This window comes from Phyllobates terribilis, unplaced genomic scaffold (genome assembly GCF_046119375.1).
Source record: "Phyllobates terribilis strain yellow unplaced genomic scaffold, ASM4611937v1 Scaffold_8__6_contigs__length_399053987, whole genome shotgun sequence".
NCBI classification, from domain to species: domain Eukaryota; kingdom Metazoa; phylum Chordata; class Amphibia; order Anura; family Dendrobatidae; genus Phyllobates; species Phyllobates terribilis.
Genome location: NW_027362768.1, coordinates 286,961,474 through 286,983,505, shown reverse-complemented (window position 1 = coordinate 286,983,505; position 22,032 = coordinate 286,961,474). Strand labels below are relative to the sequence as shown.

The following is a 22,032-nucleotide window of genomic DNA, read 5'->3' as shown; positions in this document are numbered from 1 at the left end:
GGGTAAAAATAGTCCCCTTCTCATGGATTCATTACCAGATCGACATCAGTAGCAGCTTCGAATGAACAGTCAGAGGCGACAATGAGGAAAGAAGACACTGACTATTTCAGGTGAGGCATGAAGGACCATTACTAACAGGACAAAGAGGAGGAGATTACATTTTCAACAAAATATTTTGTCTTTCAACTCTGAATTCTGAACTGAAAGCAGGGTATAGACAATGTGCTACTAAAAAATGGTTATGAATAATCTATTTATCCATGAAACAGACCACCATCTCATCAGGGCAGACAGGTTACACTTCGTTAAATTAAAAATAACTGTGACGAGGTATAAAGAAGAGTCTTCATGTTTATTTGCAATTAGCAAAAACTCTCGTCTTTTTATATCTGAGAATCTGATACACGAGAGGCGATATATGGGACCACTACTATTAACGTAATCACGCCAACAAAAGACACTTGCTGCCAGGCACTATATTTGTATCTGTTCTCATCAATTTGTATCTAAAAGATTTCAACTTATTTTCAGAAAATTGTTTGTTTTTTTTGCTTTTGAGCTATACCTCTGGAGGTTAAAAGGGTTATTTGCAACAAGAGGTCTTCAGATTTTCCCAAAGAAAAACAAAAAGTAGTACAAGCAAAATGTGCTTTACGTACAGTTTTAGTTTCATTGCAAACTTTAATATAATGATCCAGCGATGACCGATTATGAAGTCCCAAACCAGATAATGTGGCCAACATAGGTCAGGTTTACGGTTGGGCAGGCATGTCACACACAGTCCTCCATACAGTAGCATGGGGCCCCACAGAGTCCTCCATACAGTAGCATGGGGCCCCACAGAGTCCTCCATACAGTAGCATGGGGCCCCACAGAGTCCTCCATACAGTAGCATGGGGCCCCACAGAGTCCTCCATACAGTAGCATGGGGCCCCACAGAGTCCTCCATACAGTAGCATGGGGCCCCACAGAGTCCTCCATACAGTAGCATGGGGCCCCACAGAGTCCTCCATACAGTAGCATGGGGCCCCACAGAGTCCTCCATACAGTAGCATGGGGCCCCACAGAGTCCTCCATACAGTAGCATGGGGCCCCACAGAGTCCTCCATACAGTAGCATGGGGCCCCACAGAGTCCTCCATACAGTAGCATGGGGCCCCACAGAGTCCTCCATACAGTAGCATGGGGCCCCACAGAGTCCTCCATACAGTAGCATGGGGCCCCACAGAGTCCTCCATACAGTAGCATGGGGCCCCACAGAGTCCTCCATACAGTAGCATGGGGCCCCACAGAGTCCTCCATACAGTAGCATGGGGCCCCACAGAGTCCTCCATACAGTATCATGGGGCCCCACAGAGTCCTCCATACAGTATCATGGGGCCCCACATAGTCCTCCATACAGTATCATGGGGCCCCACATAGTCCTCCATACAGTATCATGGGGCCCCACATAGTCCTCCATACAGTATCATGGGGCCCCACATAGTCCTCCATACAGTATCATGGGGCCCCACATAGTCCTCCATACAGTATCATGGGGCCCCACAGAGTCCTCCATACAGTATCATCGGGCCCCACATACTCCTCCATACAGTATCATGGGGCCCCACAGAGTCCTCCATACAGTATCATGGGGCCCCACATACTCCTCCATACAGTATCATGGGGCCCCACATAATCCTCCATATAGTATAATGGTCCTAACATAGGGGTGGTGGTTCTGGTGTCGCGGGCCAAATAAAACCACCTTCCGGGCCAGAGTTTGACATGTATGGCTTAGGGAAAGACGAATAAACTACGGTTTGTCAAATTTCACAAATATTTTTAAAAAGAGGAGGTAGAAATTTTGATTACAGTTTTTTTCCTTTGCAAAAAGACATTTATAATTAATTAATCCCTTAAAGGGAATCTGTCAGCATTCTTTAACTACCTAATCTGAGAGCAGTATAAATTAGGGCCAGAGATCCTGATTCCAGTGATGTGTCACTTACTAGGCTGCTTGTTGTAGTTTTGATAAAAATCACAGTTTTATCAGCAGGAGATCATCATTAGAGGTCTAATAAACCTGCTGCCACGTAACCTTCACATTCATTAAATCTGTATAACCGCGCCCCGATCATGGATTGGCAGCTTTCTGCCTATGCAGAGTGTACAAAGAAAGCAGCCAATCAGTGGTGTGAGCAGGGACAGCAGCAGCTCAGTAAGTGACACATCGCTGGAATAAGAGTCTGGCCCTCGTCATCATGCTGCTCTCACATGGATTAGCAAAAATCCTGTGACAGATACGAATGACTAAACAGATTTTTTTTTGCCCTTTCATGGTTCCATACAATGAGTCGTTATTTTTTCAATCGGTGTGGATGTATGCCGGCTCGTTTTTTGTGGGATGAGTTTTATTAATTCGTGGCACCAGCTTGAGATGCATACAACGTGATAACTATATTTTATTATTTCTTTATGGGAATTAAAAAAACTTCACCAAAATTGCTAGTTTTTCCTGACACATTAAATTTTAAACTATTCACATGCTGCATGAATACGGTTTTCTGTGTCAGCATGATTAAGGCGGTGCCATATTAAAGTTTTTTTTTTTATTAATTTTGCACAATACATTAAAAAAAACAAATCATCTCAACTTTGTGACTCCACATCCTAAGAGCCATACGTTTTACAATTTTTTGTCAACAGAGCTGTGTAAGGGCTTATATTTCGGTGTCAAAACGTAGCTTTTATTGGTACATAACTTTTTGATCACTTATTACTACACCTTTTGTAGGACGAATGTACAATAAAAAATTCCACTAATTTTGAACGTTTCTTTTTCCTTTTTAAACATGGTTCATTATGCAGTATAGTAGACATGGTAACGGCTTCAATACAATAATGAAAATGCCAAATTTATATTATAATCCTATTCCAAAAAGTAAACAAATAATAAAATTAATCACTATAAAATAAGCTGTTTGATTTTTTTCGCCATATTCTGAGACCCAAGCTGTAGACTGTGCCACCTTGGTTAAAAAAAAACACTTTTGGTCATTTTTTATTTCGTTCTCTCTTTCATAAAATAAGACTTAAAAATAAAAAAACAGCAATTCTGGTATTGTTTTTCAGCATCTTCCTTTTACAGCATTCGCCATGCAAGTTAATGATATACGGTATTTCTTAATTCAGGTCAACATGATCAAGGTGATACTCAATTTCTAGAGTGTTTTTTTTTTTTAATTAACACTTTACTACTTTCCACAAGAATCATGTTTTGGGGTAGTTATATTTTGAAAGCCAAAACTTTTTCAAGAGATTCGGTTTTATTATGGGATTCATTTGACTTGATAACTTTTTACGTCTTTTCTTTATTTGTTAGAAAAGATGAACAAATAACTGCAATTCTGACATGATTTTTTTTTTTTTTTACAACAATCACTGTGAAGTATCTTTTTATAGTATGGATTATTACGGATATGACCATAATACATGGCTTTTTTCTTGCAGCTTTGTTTTTTCCCCAGATTAAACCTTTTTTTTATTGGGAAATTAGGATTTTTTATTGTTTTATAATGTTCATTAGTTCCACAAGGAAACCTGAATATAGAAAATACACTGAACTACTGAAGTAGTGCAGTGCATTATCTCAGTCTGCCAGTGTTCTCCTGACTGATCACTCATTACATTGCTGCCTCTGGCAGGATCTGGCAGACTTTGATCTGTGGCAGACCGCAAGGCCATTCTTAGGCCTCCAATTGCCATAGTAAGCAATCGCTTGACAGAAGTAGCTTGCTCTGTCCAACTCTTTACATGCGGCAGTCACTATTGCCCAGGTAAGGTGATAGATGGTAAATGTATAGCCACCTTTCATTTCTAGGGCGGAGGTTTGCTTTAAAGATGTTGCTTGAGCAATTAGCAGGAGAAATGTAATGGCAACCATTCAAGTGAATAGGCAATCATGTAATACACAAGTGGGTAGGCCTCACAACAGCAGGAGCCGCAGTTACTTAAGATCAAGAGTGCTGCTAAGAGGGTGACCCTGCTGTATAATGTCTTCATGTCCCAATAGGCACAATGCAACATTTCACAGATGGCTTGCACAGTATAACTCACTGCGGCTTCAATAATTTAAAGAAAAGCTGAAAACTTATAAAACCTCCTAATAAAGTTTGACATTAAAATGCCCCTGCACTTATAAGATGACATATAGTACACAGAGAGCCAGGGCATGGATAACAACTAGTGGACGCCGAATTGAAGCGGTGAGAAGCCAATAACCAGGAAAAACAAGGCGAATATGAATTGGGCATTAATTCTTGCTGGGATAAGTCTGAGGAGTAGGGCTCTATATCAATGAGTTTGAGGTTTTCAAGCTGAAGTGCTTTCACGTCAGTCTTTAATTGCCTGTCCCAAGGGGAGGAGGGTTGTGAAAGGAAGTGATCATACAAAAGAAGGCAGGCATCTTAAGGCCCCGTCACACTAAGCGATATCGCTAGCGAGATCGCTGCTGTGTCACGGTTTTGGTGACTCACCAGCGACCTCACCAGCGATGTCGCTATGTGTGACCAGCGGGACCAACGATCTGGCTGGTAACCATGGTAAATATCGGGTTACTAGGGGCAAGCGCGCACTTAGTAACCCGCTGTTTACCATAGATACCACTCTGCTACGGTGAGCGGAGGCTCCAGCGCACCGTAGCAGAGTGGTATCCATGGTAAACAGCGGGTTACTAGGGGCACACGCGCACTTAGTAACCCGATATTTACCATAGTTACCAGCCTGCTCCTGCTTAAGCAGCAGGCTGGTAACGGGAGCAGGACATCGTGGAACGATTCTTTCCACGATATCGCTGCTCCCCTGATCGCTGGTGAGCCGGCCTGTTTGACAGCTCACCAGCGATGTATTAGCGATGCAGCAACGATCCCTGACCGGTCGTATGGTTGTCGGGATCGCTGCTGCATCGCTTAGTGTGACGGGGCCTTTACACACAGTTCAAGTATAAGACTTGGGAGAAACTCTGCAGCACGGGTATGGATGTTAACTCCTTACTATGAAAACAGGTTTCTGTCTCGATTTTTATTAACTTACCTAAATAATGTGAAAAGCGGTGAGTGTGCTGAATTAAGCGTACGAGTCCAGGCAGTATGCTAAGGAAGGCTTCCCTTCCCCGACGTAAACCAGCAAGGCTAACCTGCACTGAAAGGTCAACGGAGCGGCCTGCAGGGAGTTGTTTGGTTGGTGTATTTTCAAAAAGTTGCTTGAGAGCAGGAATGGTTATAAAATAATACAAGTATTACTTTCTTGTTCAATCACCCTCTGCTACAGCGCCGCCACTCTGATGATCTCCACCGGTCCAGAAGTGAAGACATCACATCCATTGGTCACATGATAGCTGCAGCCAATCACTGGCTTTAGTGGTCACAGCTGAGGCCAGTGACTGGCTGATGCAGCCCTGTGACTGATAACACCGTCAGAGCAGTTGTGCTAGAGCAGAGATGGGCTGAATAGGCAAGAAAGGGGTCTTTATTATTTTGTATCGATATCCACCACTGGGCAACATTTTGAAAATCCTGGACATCCCCCTTTTAAAGGTCTATTAATTAGATGACACAATTATGCTGACTGGCCGAGGGTATCAATAACAACAGGAAAGCTGCACTTTGGGAACTTTGGTGTAAGGACCTTTACAGGGGTCCAGCTGCCACAACTAGAATGCATATAGAGAAACTTATTTCAAAGCCGAATTTAAGGCGGTCTTGTGAAAAACACACCGTTCATACTGTGCAACTGGTATTCAATAGAGCAAAGAGATGAGGAGGACTACATGCATGCCCCATTGTCACTGCTGCACAAGAGTACCCCATAGGTTCTGTTCATAAAAGCTTTTTTGACGCTTTCAAAAACAAAGGATTTTTCAAGTGAAAATTTTCCTATTTTGGGAAGTTTACCTTTCCTGAACGCAGTTCTGAAAGTTTATATCTCAAAACTTTTGATAGTGCCTAGTTAATGGCAGATTTCATTGGGATCTGCTTGAGTGAATTCACATGCATTTTTTTCCAACCAGGCCTACTTCAAAATCTCTATAAAAAAAAACAAAACAAAACAAAACAAAACAAAACAAAAAAACAAACCTCCTCACATGAACCGTAAGGCGGTGTGTGTTTTTCCGCATGGAAATGGGCCAAAAACGGTAGGGAATCCTTGTGCCAGCTAATGCAATGACAATCCTGAAGTCCTGTGCACATGATCAGGAATTTTCCTTTCGGGATTGTCATTGCTTTTAAATCTGCAGCATGTCAATTATTTTGGCGTTTTTGAATTGTTTTTCACCCATTAACTTGAACTGAGTCAGTCAAATCCGCAGCAAAAACGCAGGTATAAAAATATGTGCGGATTTGCTGCAGATTCTTGCTGCATATTTGACTGACTCAATTCAAGTCAATAAGTCAAAAACGCGGCAAAAATGCACAAAGAATTGCCTGCGGGAGACTACTCCACCCATCAGCCTACGGCCGCTCCCACTGATAATAGCGAGGGCAGGCGCCGCTGTGGGGAGAAGTAGTCTCCTCAGCCGGCTTCTGTGCTCAGTGTTGAAATAAAATCGATATTAAAATAAAAAAAATTTTATACTCACCTATCCGCCGTAATCCCAATGCTCCACGGCGATCCAATCACCCAGCAGCACGCTATACACTGACAGGAGCGCGATCGCTCTCGGCAGCGTATAGTGCTGAGCCACCGGGATAGAGGTCACTGCAGTTCAATCAGCTGATGAGCCCCGGTGACCTCATCAGATGATTGAACTCAAGTGACCTCCGTCCCGGCAGCTCAACGCTACACACTGACAAGAGTGATTATACTCCTGTCGGTGTATAGAGTGCTTTCCTCTAGAGCAGTCACATCAGTGATTGCTGATGTGACTGCTCTAGAAGTATCCCAGATCTTCATGGGACACTCTGATATCCCTCACCTGTCCGACGTGATGACATAACCCAATGTTTTTTTTTACAGGTGACAATGGCTTCAGTGGATTAGGCGTTATACTCACCTAACAGTGTTTTTTTATTTTTTAATAAATGATTAAAACCATGAGGAATTTTAATTAAAATAAAATAATTTATTCTTGTTGTGTCTTTATTTCTAAACCTTTACTATGTGATTAGAAATGGGGGCATCTTCTAGACGCCCTCCGTACCTAAATTGGGCTTCATGTCAGCTGCCAACACAAGGCTGACATGAACCCCAACTCTATTACCCCACTTGCCACCACACCAGGGCAAGTGGGAAGAGCCGAGCCTAAGTGCCAGATTTTGCACATCTTAAGGATGCATTATTTCTGGGGCCGCTGGGGGCTGATATTTTTAGCCTCAGAGTGGGCCAGGATCCATAACCTCTTCCATGGCTATTATCAGCCCGCAGCGGTCTGCCTAGCCTTTGCTGGTAGGGGGACCCTACATAATTTTTTTTCTGGGGTCCCCATGTAATCTAGCCAGTAAAGGCTAAGCAAACAGCTGTGAGCTGTTATTAATAGCCAGGGAACATCTTTGGCTAATGGCTAGTAATATCAGCCCCCAGTGGTTGGCTTTCCCTCCGCTGGTTATGAAAATGATGGGGAGCCCACGCCATTTTTTTAATTTTAAGCTATGTGCCCATGGATCTGGACGTAGCAGCGCTTTGGACGCAGCATATTTTTGCTGAGTCCAAAACGCTGCTTTCTATTGAAAGCAGGTAAATATGCATGTGTTCACTGAATCATGCAGATTTACCGCATTCAAAACATTCTAGTCATCAAATTTCTGTTGCGGAGACTAGCAACTCTGCAAGAGAAATTTACATGTGTGGTCCTGACAGATGTGCCGCATGTCAGTGTCTGCGGGTGATCCGCAGCCTCAGCTGCACGCATAGTGGACATGGGATTTCTAGACATCCCAATCCACTATGCTGTAACATCTGGCCGCTGCGGGTTTAAAGAAGTATAAATATGCTGCATCAAACCTGCAGCATTTTCTGATCATGGGAACGTACCCAAGCTCACCCGCAGCATGTCAATTTCTGTAGCGGAGACCCTAGTCTCTGCTGCAGATTTTGACCAATTGAAATGTCATTATATGCTGTGGTTCCGCATGTACTGACAAAACAAGTGCGGCATTAGGAGTAATGGGACTAGGTGTCACTGACACCTAACCCTAGCTTTAGTAATAAAGAGGCGTCAACCAGACAACCTTATTACTAAACCTGTAAGTAAAGAATAAAACACACACACACACAGACACACACACACTAAAACACTTTATTTGAAATAAAAACAGACATTCTTTAATCATTTACATTAACCAATATACTCACCCTAGGTCCGACGGTAATCCAAGCGTTAAAGCGATGTCTCACTTTTCTTTTTCAAATTTCTTTATTTAGCTCCAAAAAAGCATTCATTGCTGTACAAAAACACATCGAAACACGCAGCAAAATCAAGGAAAAATGCGTGTTTTTGCTGCCAAGAGATGAAGAAACCTTGCAGAAATTTCTGCAATCAGATACTGAATGTGCGCTCATAGCCTAAAGTCGATTTCCCATAGAAATGACTAGGAAGAGTTTTCCAAGCATTTTTGAAGAGGAATTTGGAGCCGACCGGCTTCATCTGAGCACAGCCTTGGCGTGATGGCTTCTTTGCGGTGCCCTGTTTTGTGTGGGTTTCCTCCCACACTTCATAAACATACTGGCAAATTAATTGGCTTCCTGGATTATTGGCCCGAATATGTGTGATAGGAAGATGAGTATTATTATTGGGAGACAGGGCTTGATGTGAATGGTGACCAATTCTGTACAGCGCTGCAGAATATGTAGACACTATCAGCAGGCTAGATTGTATTTCTTTAGCTGTGCAATAAACCAAAGAAATGCAGGCATTACGGCAGTGCCATTTACATAGAGATGTTGTTCTCCTCTGGTTTTTCTTATGACCCTTCAAGATTGCGGCAGGTCCCAGATAAGTTTTTATTTTGATGCAGCAAGAAGTTTATGCAATCTGATAAGTAGCCACTCTGACATCAGGTACATTTGCTATTGTAGGCAGATTTAATGCACACATACAACACCATTTTTGTGTAGAACCTGTTAAAACCCTGAAAAACCAAGGATACAAAATCCCCGACAGTGGGAAGAAATGAATTGAAAGTATGTGCAATATGCAGATTGTCCATCTGCCCACGGTTCATTTCATGCCGTGATGTAAGGCATGAGGATTGCAGGAGCTGCAGCAATACTAGCACTCTCCAGAAGCCAGAACACATACTTACATAAGATCTGCTCACACCTGCACTTTGAGTTGCTTTTCTCTGTTCTACAAACAGAGAAACAGAATACATACAGAAATAGGCAGAAGGATGTAGAGACAGAAGGGCCCCATTAAAGGGCATGTCACGTGAAGTCTACATGGAATATACATCCATTAAAATTAGTGCCCGGTTTTGTAAATACATTACATCTTTATTTGTGGTAGCGCCCCCTGCTGATTCTCCTGTGGCCAGAATGTGGCCCCCACAGACCAGAGCGGCCGGAGTAGCCCCCACAGACCAGAGCGGCCAAGCCAGGAAATAATTTAGCAAAAGCTGCCTACAGTGCATTCACTTTTTCCATATGCCCCTTTAAGGCTGCGTGCCCACTATGCGTTTTTCAAGCCTTTTTGCAGCGGAATTTCCGCAGCGAAAACGCTTAAAAAACGCTTGGTAATACGTGCCCCATGGTCCCCAATGATAATCCGCATGTGCTCTGCACATGCTGTGGAAATTTCTGCTGTGGATTATCATTGCGGAAAAATACGCAGCATGTCCATTAATTTTGCGGACATGCAGCGTAATTGCCGCCATTGACTTGCATTAAATTGCTTAATATCCGCATGACTACATGTGCACATGCGGATATTAAGCGATTCAATGTGCGGATGGTACCCGGGTCTGGAGAAGAGGAGACTCTCATCCAGACCCGGGTACCATAGTAAAAAAAAAGAATTTAAAAATAAAAAATATACATTATACTCACCTTCTGATGGCCAGCGGTCTCCTCTATGGTGCATCCTGGCTCCCAGGTGGCTCGCAATGGTGTAAAAGGACCTGCTGACGTTGGTCATTTTTTTTATACCATTTTTATTCTTTTTTTTTAACTATTAACTTGGTCACACTATATAAACCCATGCCGATTGCATGGATTTATATAGTGTGACCAAGTTGTCAAGCACTTTTCCAAGTGATTCTAAAAATCGCTTGGAAAAGCACTTCATAACCCGCAAGAAATTCATGCAAAAATGCTTGACAAACGCTTCTACCTGGCAGGAAAAACGCATGTAAAATTTGCATGCGTTTTTCCTGCCAGGGAGATGCAGAAAAAATCAGCAGCATTTCTGCATCATGGGCACTTGGCCTCAATATAATGGGGTCCATCATTATAGAATGCAACAAAAAAGTGTTGTGTGCTGTCTGTAACAAATCTAATTTCAACAATAATCCAATTTCTCTGCTGCAAGAACAGAACAGAGAAATGGAACTAAAAACACTGGTGTGAACAGAGCCTCATTCCGCTTCAAGTCCCGGAGGGGGGCAATATATCATATTCAACAGATTTGCTCTCTTTCAAAACAAATGGTGAAGAGGAGAAGACATGCTGCTATTTGACATACAAAATGAACATAAGTTTCAGGGTCAGATTTTTCCAGAGAAAACCTGAAATAATCAGCATGGCAGCTGGAAAGGGCTACCTTCTGAGCAGCGTCTTTCTTCTTCTTATCCTCTTTCTTCCTTTTCTTGTCTTCCATTAACTGTTCTTCCCTTTCTTGCTCCTTCTCTCTGTAAAAGCAAAAAGGAGGACAGCATTTAGAAGAGCATACAGTTTACTCCTATACTGGTTTCTGATTCACAACACTCTTTCTATGGCGTATTAAACAATAGCAACAAAGGAATAAGAACAGATGTGACCAAAGCATCAAAAAGGACTAGAATAGCCAAATAAATTTTTCCGACTGCCATATACATGTTGGAACAAAATACAGGTTGCATCTGTGGGTTTGGATGGAAGGGGTCAGCGAGGGAAAAAGCAGAGGGGATCTGCACACCATTAAAGGGGCTCTATTTTCCGGTGCTGGGGGCGATGCGCTTCTTATGACTGACAGATCAGGCTGCACCGCGTACCCAAACTGTGCACACTCCAATGATGTAGGCAAAGGCAGCTTTGCCTCTACAGCAGGGATGTCAAAGTCAAACACACAGAGGGCCAAAATGAAAAACTTGGACAAAGTCGCGGGCCAACCAGTATACACTGTAACGGGCCCCGCATAGTGCTCCATACAGAGTAACGGGCCCCGCATAGTGCTCCATACAGAGTAACGGGCCCCGCATAGTGCTCCATACAGAGTAACGGGCCCCGCATAGTGCTCCATACAGAGTAACGGGCCCCGCATAGTGCTCCATACAGAGTAACGGGCCCCGCATAGTGCTCCATACAGAGTAACGGGCCCCGCATAGTGCTCCATACAGAGTAACGGGCCCCGCATAGTGCTCCATACAGAGTAACGGGCCCCGCATAGTGCTCCATACAGAGTAACGGGCCCCGCATAGTGCTCCATACAGAGTAACGGGCCCCGCATAGTGCTCCATACAGTGTAACGGGCCCCGCATAGTGCTCCATACAGTATAACGGGCCCAACATAGTGCTCCATACAGTATAACGGGCCCAACATAGTGCTCCATACAGTATAACGGGCGGCGCATAGTGCTCCATACAGTATAACGGGCGGCGCATAGTGCTCCATACAGTATAACGGGCCGCGCATAGTGCTCCATACAGAATAACGGGCCGCGCATAGTGCTCCATACAGAATAACGGGCCGCGCATAGTGCTCCATACAGAATAACGGGCCCCGCATAGTGCTCCATACAGAATAACGGGCCCCGCATAGTGCTCCATACAGAATAACGGGCCCCGCATAGTGCTCCATACAGTATAACGGGCCCCACATAGTGCTCCATACAGTATAACGGGCCCCACATAGTGCTCCATACAGTATAACGGGCCCCACATAGTGCTCCATACAGTATAACGGGCCCCACATAGTGCTCCATACAGTATAACGGGCCCCACATAGTGCTCCATACAGTATAACGGGCCCCACATAGTGCTCCATACAGTATAACGGGCCCCACATAGTGCTCCATACAGTATAACGGGCCCCACATAGTGCTCCATACAGTATAACGGGCCCCACATAGTGCTCCATACAGTATAACGGGCCCCACATAGTGCTCCATACAGTATAACGGGCCCCACATAGTGCTCCATACAGTATAACGGGCCCCACATAGTGCTCCATACAGTATAACGGGCCCCACATAGTGCTCCATACAGTATAACGGGCCCCACATAGTGCTCCATACAGTATAACGGGCCCCACATAGTGCTCCATACAGTATAACGGGCCCCACATAGTGCTCCATACAGTATAACGGGCCCCACATAGTGCTCCATACAGTATAACGGGCCCCACATAGTGCTCCATACAGTATAACGGGCCCCACATAGTGCTCCATACAGTATAACGGGCCCCACATAGTGCTCCATACAGTATAACGGGCCCCACATAGTGCTCCATACAGTATAACGGGCCCCACATAGTGCTCCATACAGTATAATGGGCCCCACATAGTGCTCCATACAGTATAATGGGCCCCACATAGTGCTCCATACAGTATAATGGGCCCCACATAGTGCTCCATACAGTATAATGGGCCCCACATAGTGCTCCATACAGTATAATGGGCCCCACATAGTGCTCCATACAGTATAATGGGCCACATAGTGGTGGTGGTTCTGGTGTCGCGGGCCAAATAAAACCATAGATTTGGCCCACGGGCCATAGTTTGACATGCATGCTCTACAGCACCGGAGGAGTGCAAGGTCTCCGAGTAGCGCTTGTAAGCTCTATGGCAAAGAGACTGTCCACCTCAGACTGCAGAAGTGGCTAGTAACCAAGGCAACAAGCTGCACATCAATTAAGAATCCCTCAGTTCTTTAGAACTAACGGGATTTTAAATAAGAGGTAAATTGCAAAGATGCTTGTTTTTACAAGCACTTTGCAAATGCATCCATTTAATAAGATGATATAACCCCTTTAAAAACTACTGACTGACATTATGACATTAATACCTCCAACTTTGAGAAGGCAATGCGGAAATCCAAAAAGATTACGATGGGAAGAACGCCTTAAAAGTAAACCCTTCACAATTACGGAAATGGACATTACTTTCTGAGTCTTTCTGGCGATATTCCAACAAGAGGCAGTGGTTTCTACCCAACAGCTCGCCACTAAATGACTTTGTATGGCAGACTGTAATAAGGTATTAGACCTTATATCCAAACGCATAAATGCATGAGTACTCTTCCCAGCAAGTCTATCAGCTACATCTAATTTTGCAGGAGCTGGACTGAGGAGACCTATGGTCCAGTAAACAACAAGTGCCTGGATTTTATTAGCTTCAGGTGGTACCTTATGGAGGGATGCCAGCTAGTGCAGACTATGGTTTGACTTTTATACATTTTTACAGTTAAAAACATTATAAAGCTTTGACTAAAATATTAAAATGTTGGGAGCTGTGCATAGAAACCAGCTGTCATTTTGGTGGTCCCATTAATTGGCTAAGTAACCAGCCCACGTTTGACCACAGCAATCAGATAGAAATATGTAATTTGGGAGATGCACCATGAAGCCTTAAATATAAGTCAAACTTGCATGTTCTTGGGGAATGGGGGGGAATGAAAAGTAAAAATTGCTGATAATGGTCTCATGTGTATGGCCGGCTTCAGCTCATACATTACTAAGTCCTTACTGCAGAGAGTTTATATATTATCTCCATTTCTACAGATCAGCCTGCGTTGGTAGATTACACAGGAGTAACCGCACCCAACCGTCTGGGGCAGACTCAATGGAGGAGTGTTTCAGTGTACTCCGCATCAACTGAGGTCACCACACAACATGCCAAACAAGGTTTACCATCCAAATTGCCCCAGGCTAGTAGACAGATCGTATCGTCACTCACTGCCGCCTCTCTTCCAGGAGTTGTTATAAGAACTCTACAGATACATTGATGATGATGATACTTAAGAATTTTTCTTCGAAAGTTCCAATGTAAAAAAATTTGGTCAAGCTGCCAAATATCACAGACTAAAAAAGGCAAAAAAAAATAAAAAAATTATAATTTCAGTCGAACTGAAAACAAATATAGGGCAAGATTTAGGCTTTTGACAACAATGGGTTATAGTTTTAAAATGGATTCTTGGAACAGAACTATTGCATCCTGCACAACAAAAAACTCAGAAGGAACGGACAGATGATCTGCAGACGTCTCTTCTGCCAGGCTGATCCGTCAGTAATGACCATAAACATTATATTTTCTTCTCTTCTTTCCTTTTTATTTCATTCATTTTTCTCCTTTTTTCTCCCCATTCCCCCCCCCACACTCTTTCCTTCCACCCCCCCCCTCCCCCTCCTCAATTCTTTTTTCTATTTTTCCTTTTTTGTTTCCTTCCCTTTTCTCTTTCTTTTTTCACTCCACTTTCTCTTTTTTCATCCCATTCCCTTCTCACTGACTTTTTAGACTTGCCACCCTGGTATTACTTTTTCATTAATTTTGTATGTTCTGTGTTTATTTTATTTTTATCTAGAAGTTTCCTTTTTATGTTGCCCGCCATCAATCCCGTTTCCTTGTGTCTGACTCTCCTGTGTCCATCATGGAAAAGCAACTTTAATACCATCAGCGGCAGTACTTCATTTTCTATGATTGGACATCATGTGTAAACTGTACATCAATTTCTGCCGATTGTATGTACTAAACTCTTATTCTGTTGGTATGCACAATCTGGCATTTTTGCACTGTATTTAACATACATATTGTTTCGGATTCCCTTAGTGTAAGGGTGTCCGCATATTGTTCTTGTAATGTATATCCAGAAATTCTGTCAGGCACACTGTACCTTTATGTGCGGTATCATCAGGGTGCGCATGCGCGCGGTATTTCCCACACGTCCTGCCCCCAATGGCATCAGTACGGCGCGATGCGTGTCATTGACGTCACAGGAAGTATTCTTCCTGACATGCACCGCTCACGTGATCTGCTGAACGGGACGGAAGTGACGTTGGAGACTCCAACCCATGCGCTGCGTCAGTACCTGATATCGAACACGTCTTTGGTGGCAAATATAAACCTACCTGGCACATAGAACACACAGGCCCCCCGACGAAGCCTACGCGAAACGCGCGTAGGGGCTGCTGTTTTCTTGACCAACTTGGCACTGCAGCACTTTATGGGTGAGTCTACTGACTATGGATACCATTATGTTTCCCTGGATATACGGCCATTCTGGCTAGCCGGGGTTGCATTAACATTCATTCATTGTTGTAGGGACTTTATAATTGGTTCTACATATACTCTTAGATTATTTTCCTTACATGGAATATGTCCCACTTGATTTCCTTATATGTCTAGAAACCCTATGTGCAATACTACATTTCATTACATAGTAGTGCCAAATTTGTCACACGTTTGTGTCTTTTATTATTTACATTTCACCATCATGATTGTAATTAACTCTGTTTTTTAATTGATTCAATAAAGGTCATTATGTTTTACATGCAACACTGTTTTTGATTGTCTTCTGGGTCGTAACGCCCTGTTTTTCCGTATTGTTCCTAATGACCATAAACATTACATATAGATGCACAGAATCAGGCACATATCCATGTAAGTCTTACTGAAGAGCACAGTGATTTTTTGCTAGGCACAGGCAGATTATGCCATCTTGTGAACACATACGTTTGACAAATTCCAGCTTTAGAGTTGCTCTGGTCAACAGTGTTGTGGAGTGGAAAAATCAATGTGCAAAAACAATTAAAGCACAGACGCTGATAGCTGGGACATGCAACCCACCGACCTATGGCAAAATAATAATTTTGCAGGAATATTATAAAATATATATATATATATTTTATTTATTTTTTATTTTTTTACACACACACTTTTTTTTCACATAAAAATGTAAAACAAGTTATATATTCCCAACTGAGCTACAAAATCCCCCCCGGAGGAAGAGCTCTCATGGGAGATTGAAAGTATACCTTAAAATTACAAGTTTTGTAAATGTATTCTACATGTGATACCCCCTCCAATGTGCTATACATGTGCCACAATTGGATGTGTTAAAAAATAAATGTTCTCATACTGTGCCCCGGCTATGTAGTGTGTAAGGGCTGTGTCTGACCATGCTGGAACATGGCCTTACACAGCACATAGCAGGGGCACGGTTATAAGATTATCTCAACACAGGAACATACATACATACATACCGTATATTCCGGCGTATAAGACGACCTGGTGTATAAGACGACCCCCCTACTTGCCTGTTAAAATATAGAGTTTAGGATATATTCACCGTATAAGACTACCCCTTTTCCAACGCATACCAAACACCGGTAAAAATTAAAAAAAAAAACAGATTTGAATTTAACATGGTCCTTTTTTAATTTAAATTCTTATGACATGCAGGTATATAGCAGGAAAACTGTCACTCATAAACATATTAAAATAGGGGGGACCCCACGTCATTTTTTTTGGGGGGTCCCCCATTTTAATAGCTAGTAAAGGCTATGTATTCAGCTGGGGGCTGATATTAGTAGCCTGGGAAGCTCCGTGGGTATTACCCCCTTCCCAGACTTCAAACATCTGCCCCAGCCGTCTGCTTAACCTCCGCTAGAGACTATAATGATGGTGGATCCCACGCCAATTTTCTTTTTAAAAAATCCTTTATTTTAACACTAAATGACAATTGAGGGGTTAATAAAGATGCAGTCCCTAAATTATTATTAATTTTGTAATTAATTTTTCCCAAAAATGTTGACGTGGGCTTCGCCATATTTTTGTGTCCAGCCAGGTACAGCAGGCAGGAACGGGCTGCCCCCAACCACCAGCTGCCTATTTGTACCTGGCCGGACACAACAATATAGGGAAGCCCTTTTTTTTTTTTAATTATTTCATGAAATAATTAAAAAAAAAAGACGTGGGGCTTCGCCCTATTTTTGTGTCCAGCCAGGTACAACTAGGCAGCTGGGGGCTGGAATCTGCAGCGCAGGGAGACCCAAGCTTTCTGGGCCCCCCCCGCTGCAAATTGCAGTCCGCAGCCACCCCGGAAAATGGCGCGTTCATAGAAGCGCCATCTTCTGGCGCTGTACCCAACTCATCCAGGGCCCTGGTGCGGTGGCTCACTGGGTAATAAAGGGGTTAGGGCCAGCTTGGCATTATCAGCTGGCCCTAAGCCCGAAATTCATGGGGTCACGCCAATATTAGACATGACCACCATGAATTTCTAGTAAAGTAATTAAAAAAAACACAACACCCAGAATAAAGTCCTTTAATTGAAATAAAGACACAATTTTTTAATGTTCTAAATTAAACCATACTTACCATCACACCCATTCCAGCTGAAGCCAACGATCTCCTGCAATAAAAGAAAAATAATAAAGCAACCTCATCCTTACCTTTCCATGGTTCCCAGGACCGGTCCAGCTCTGCTACATTCACATGACAGGCTGCACCGCAGCAGAACGCTGCCGTTCAGCTTGCCATGCGGCAGACACTGAGAAGCGCAGGCATGCTTGTGCTCCTCAGTGTCTGACTGTGACGGCATCCAGATGAGCCGAGATCATGTCCAATGAACTCGGCTCACCTCATGCACGTCACTGACAGCGTGGGAAAATTCTCCTGCTCCCCGCATGCGCAGTAGAAGTTTCCCACGCTGTCAGTGACGGACGTCCAGGAGGTGAGCTGAGTTCATTGTCGGCTCATCTGGATGCAGTCACAGCCAGACACTGCAGAGCGCAAGCGTGCCTGCGCTTCTCAGTGTCTGCGGGATGACAGGCTGGATGGCGGCGTTCTGCTGCGGTCCAGCCTGTCATCTCGATGTAGCAGAGCTGAAGCTGTCGTGGGAACCATGGAAAGGTAAGGATGATGTTGGTTTATTATTTTTCTTTTATTGCAGGAGATCGTTGGCTTCAGCTGGAATGGGCGTGATGGTAAGTATGGTTTAATTTAGAACAATAAAGAATTGTGTCTTTATTTCAATTAAAGGACTTTATTCTGGGTGTTTGTGTTTTTTTTAACTTTTACTATGGGGTTAGTAATGGGGGTGTCTTATAGACGCCTCTCCATTACTAACCTGGGCTTGATGTCAGCTGGCATTATAAGCTGACATCAACCCCAACCCTATTACCCCCTGCCACCGCACCAGGGCAGCGTGGAAGAGCGAGGCTAAGTGCCAGAATTGGCGCATCCTATGGATGCGCCATTTCTGGGGCGGCTGACGGCTGGTGTTTCTAGCCTGGGAGGGGGCCAATATTCATGGCTCCCTTCCTGGGCTATTAATATCAGCCCCCAGCTGTCTGCCTAGCCTTTGCTAGCTATTAAATTAGGGGGGACCCCACGTCATTTTTTTGGGGGGGGGTCCCCAATTTTAATAGCTAGTAAAGGCTATGTATTCAGCTGGGGGCTGATATTAGTAGCCTGGGAAGCTCCGTGGGTATTACCCCCTTCCCAGGCTTCAAACATCTGCCCCAGCCGTCTGCTTAACCTCCGCTAGAGACTAAAATTAAGGGGAACCCCACGCCAATTTTTTTTTAAATAAATCCTTTATTTTAACACTAGATGACAAGTACAGTAACCAACACTATCACTGTACTTCATATATATGTGACTGACATGTTTCTATCTATCTAATCTATGTGTGAAGCTCTATTCTGTCTGTTATAAATTGTCGGGTACAGATGCTGAATTGCCGGCCGGCTTTTTTAAAGAGACGGTGCATGAAAACACTATTATTTGTTTTAATAAATCCTTTACACTAAATGACAAGTACAGTAAGCAATACTGTCACTGTACTTCATATATATGTGACTGACATGTTTCTATCTATCTAATCTATGTGTGAAGCTCTATTCTTTCTATTCTAAATTGTCGGGTGCCGGCTTATGCCGCTGCTGAATTGCCGGCTTTTCATATATTGTCACAGAAGCGATGCGAACTTCCCAGCTCCGGACACAGCGCCGCGCTTCTGTGACAAGTGAAAGCTGTCGGCACAGAAGCCCTGCGCTGTGTCCGGAGCTGGGAATACGCAGCGATGTGTCAGTTTCAGCACAGAAGCGCTGACTGTCTGGACCTACCGCCGCCGTATTTTAACTCCCTCCACCTTATATTAACTCCGACATGGCAGGGATACGGTCACGGCAGCTTATTAACACCCCCAGAGTATCCCCGCATGTCAATTTCTGAAAGTTCAAAAGCATTACCGGCGTATAAGACGACCCCAGACTAGACAGAAGATTTTTCAGTCTTCAAAAGTCGTCTTATACGCCGGAATATACGGTACATACATATATATACAGTTTTTTTTTTTTAACACATCCAATTATGGACCTTTGTTTTAATCAATATATAGAAATAAAAATAACTTTGTTCATGGGAAAACCCCTTTAACTTTGGCTCCTTGAGTTAGAGGGGTGTCCCTCTCTAAGACCAAGATTGATATTTATCATGTTGGCAATTATATAAGCACAAATTGCTTAAAATGGTGTGTGATTTAAGGAGAATCTGTCAACAGGTTTTTGCTACCCCACCTGAGAGCAGCATGCTACATAGACCCTGATTCCAGTGATGTGTCAATTACTGGGCTGCTTTTTGCAATTTTGATAAAATCACCGTTTTCTCTGCTGCAGATTTAGCAGTGCCCTAATGATGAGCTATATATAACCCCGCCCACACCACTTATTGGCAGCTTTCTGTGTATCCTGTGCATAGGCAGAAAGCTGTCAATCAGTTGTAGGGGTGGAGTTATGCACAGTTCATGATATGGAGGACTGCCTGACAGCAGGTTTACTAGTCCTCTAGCGATAATCTCCTGCTGATAAAACAATGATTTTATTAAAGCTACAGCATGCAGCCCAGTAAAGGACATCGCTGGAATCAAGGTCTCTGTCTCTACATTATGTGGCTCTCAGGTTAGGTGGCAAAAATCTAGTGACAAAATCCTTCAAGACTACTAAATGAGAACGAATACCCAACAGAGCAGCATCACGGCCATCAAGATAGCGTAATCTATATGATAAAAGGCAAGAACCCAGAAACGGCTGTTTGGTTTGGCTACTATCACTAATTATGGCTCAGACATTGATGTACAGGATGGCTACATATATGCGGCACTAGAGAGAGTTTTCTTCTTTCTAGATGGCGTTTTTATTTCAGATTTGTATAGTGCTGTGGAATATGCTGGAGCCATAAATACATTTATTATTCCATAGCCATAAGGAGAAAACATCCTAAAAAGGTTTGAAGCCACCCAGATAGTTCTGGGCACAGGGCTGTAGAGATTTATAAGAAAAGAGAAATAATGTACTACTTTAGCTTATTAGATGAATTAGCAGCTCATCTTTTAATACTAAAATCCATGCATTAAATGCATAAACTTTTCCTGCCTCCAGGCTTCACACATATGTACAGATCATACACTCACACACAAACTTCTCCATCACAATCACCAACTACGATGATGACAAAGTACATGCACCTCGGCCAGTTATGATTGAGTAAAGCACTGCAGATATAGTGGCAATGAAATTACAGAAAAAAACAGGGTTATATTCTATCGTTAAATAAGCAAACATTACATGTTGTTATCTACTGCATTATCTGGATCACAGGTTACCTTGTCTTCTGTGTCAGCAGAGCAAGAAAACACCAGTACTGGTGCCAGACAACACTATACTTTGGACATGAGTGTATTTACCCCCAGGTAAGATAACACCTATACTCACCTCCAGTGCTGTTCCAGCGTTGTCAGCACTTGTGCTCCCGGGATCGTGTGAGATTATGTCATGCGAGCCCTGCAGCCAATCAGTGCTGGCTTCACTCTCCTCACCTTCGGACAAATCAAACATCAAGAGGAAGTGAAAGGCCAGTGGCAGCTCTGACTTCCTCTTGATGTCTGATTTCTCCGAAGGTGAGAGGAGTGAAGCCAGCACTGATTGGCTGCAGGGCTCGCATGACATAATCTCACACAATTCCCGGGAGAGCGAGTGCCGACAATGCTGGAATATCACCGGCACCAGAGAGGAGTATAAGGCTATGTGCGCACGATGCGTATTTGAAGCAGAAATTTCCTGAGCATTTCTACATCTCCATGGCAGGAAAAACACATGCTTTTTTTGGTGTGTTTTTTACATGCGTTTTTTTTAAGCGTTTTTTTGTACATCAATGAATGCTTTTTGGAGCTAAATAAATTTATTTGGTGGGACATTGCTTAAACCCTTGGATTACCATCAGAACTGGGGTGAGTATATTGGTTCATTTAAATGATTAAAGAATGTGTATGTTGTATTTCAAATAAAGTGTTTATTCTGTGTGTTTATTTAACTCTTTACTTTAATTACGTTTGGTCATGAAAAGGTCTGATTGACACCTTGACATAACCAAACAAAAGAGCTGGGTGTCAGCTAGTTCCATTCACCCAATCTTCATTAGCATTTCTATTCATGTAATTTATGCAGCTACTGTGAGCTGTTATTTTTAGCCTGGGAAGGTGCCATTAGGCAAACGTTTTCCCTGGCCATACTTAACATCTCACAGCTGGTTCGTTAGCCGCTAGGTCCCCCCGATCAGCAACAAGCAGCACTTTGGACGCAGAATATTTTTGTTGCGTCCAAAACGCTGTGTTCTAATGCCGCACATTTGTTGTTGGTACATGTGAATCCACCACATATGACACTTCCAATCGGTCAAAATCTACAGCGGAGACTAGCATGTCCGCTAGAGAAATTGACATGCTGCGGGTGAGTTTGGGTACGTGGCCACGATCAGGAGCCGCTGCAGGTTAGACGCTGCGTGTTTATATAGCGTCAAACCCACAGCGTCCAGATGTTACAGCATAGTGGATGGGATCTCTAGAAATCCCATGTCCACCATGCGTG

General features: G+C 43.4%; 1 protein-coding gene across 4 annotated transcripts in view; it reads right to left on the bottom strand.

The window, feature by feature from the left end:
- TNRC6B (trinucleotide repeat containing adaptor 6B) overlaps nucleotides 1–22,032 on the bottom strand; it is a 109,352-nt gene that overhangs the window by 40,547 nt on the left and 46,773 nt on the right. For all 4 annotated transcript variants that reach the window (XM_073644340.1, XM_073644342.1, XM_073644338.1 and 1 more), the window contains one exon: nucleotides 10,735–10,822. In XM_073644340.1, coding sequence (XP_073500441.1) covers nucleotides 10,735–10,822 — 88 coding nt within the window. The remainder of the gene's footprint in view (nucleotides 1–10,734; nucleotides 10,823–22,032) is intronic.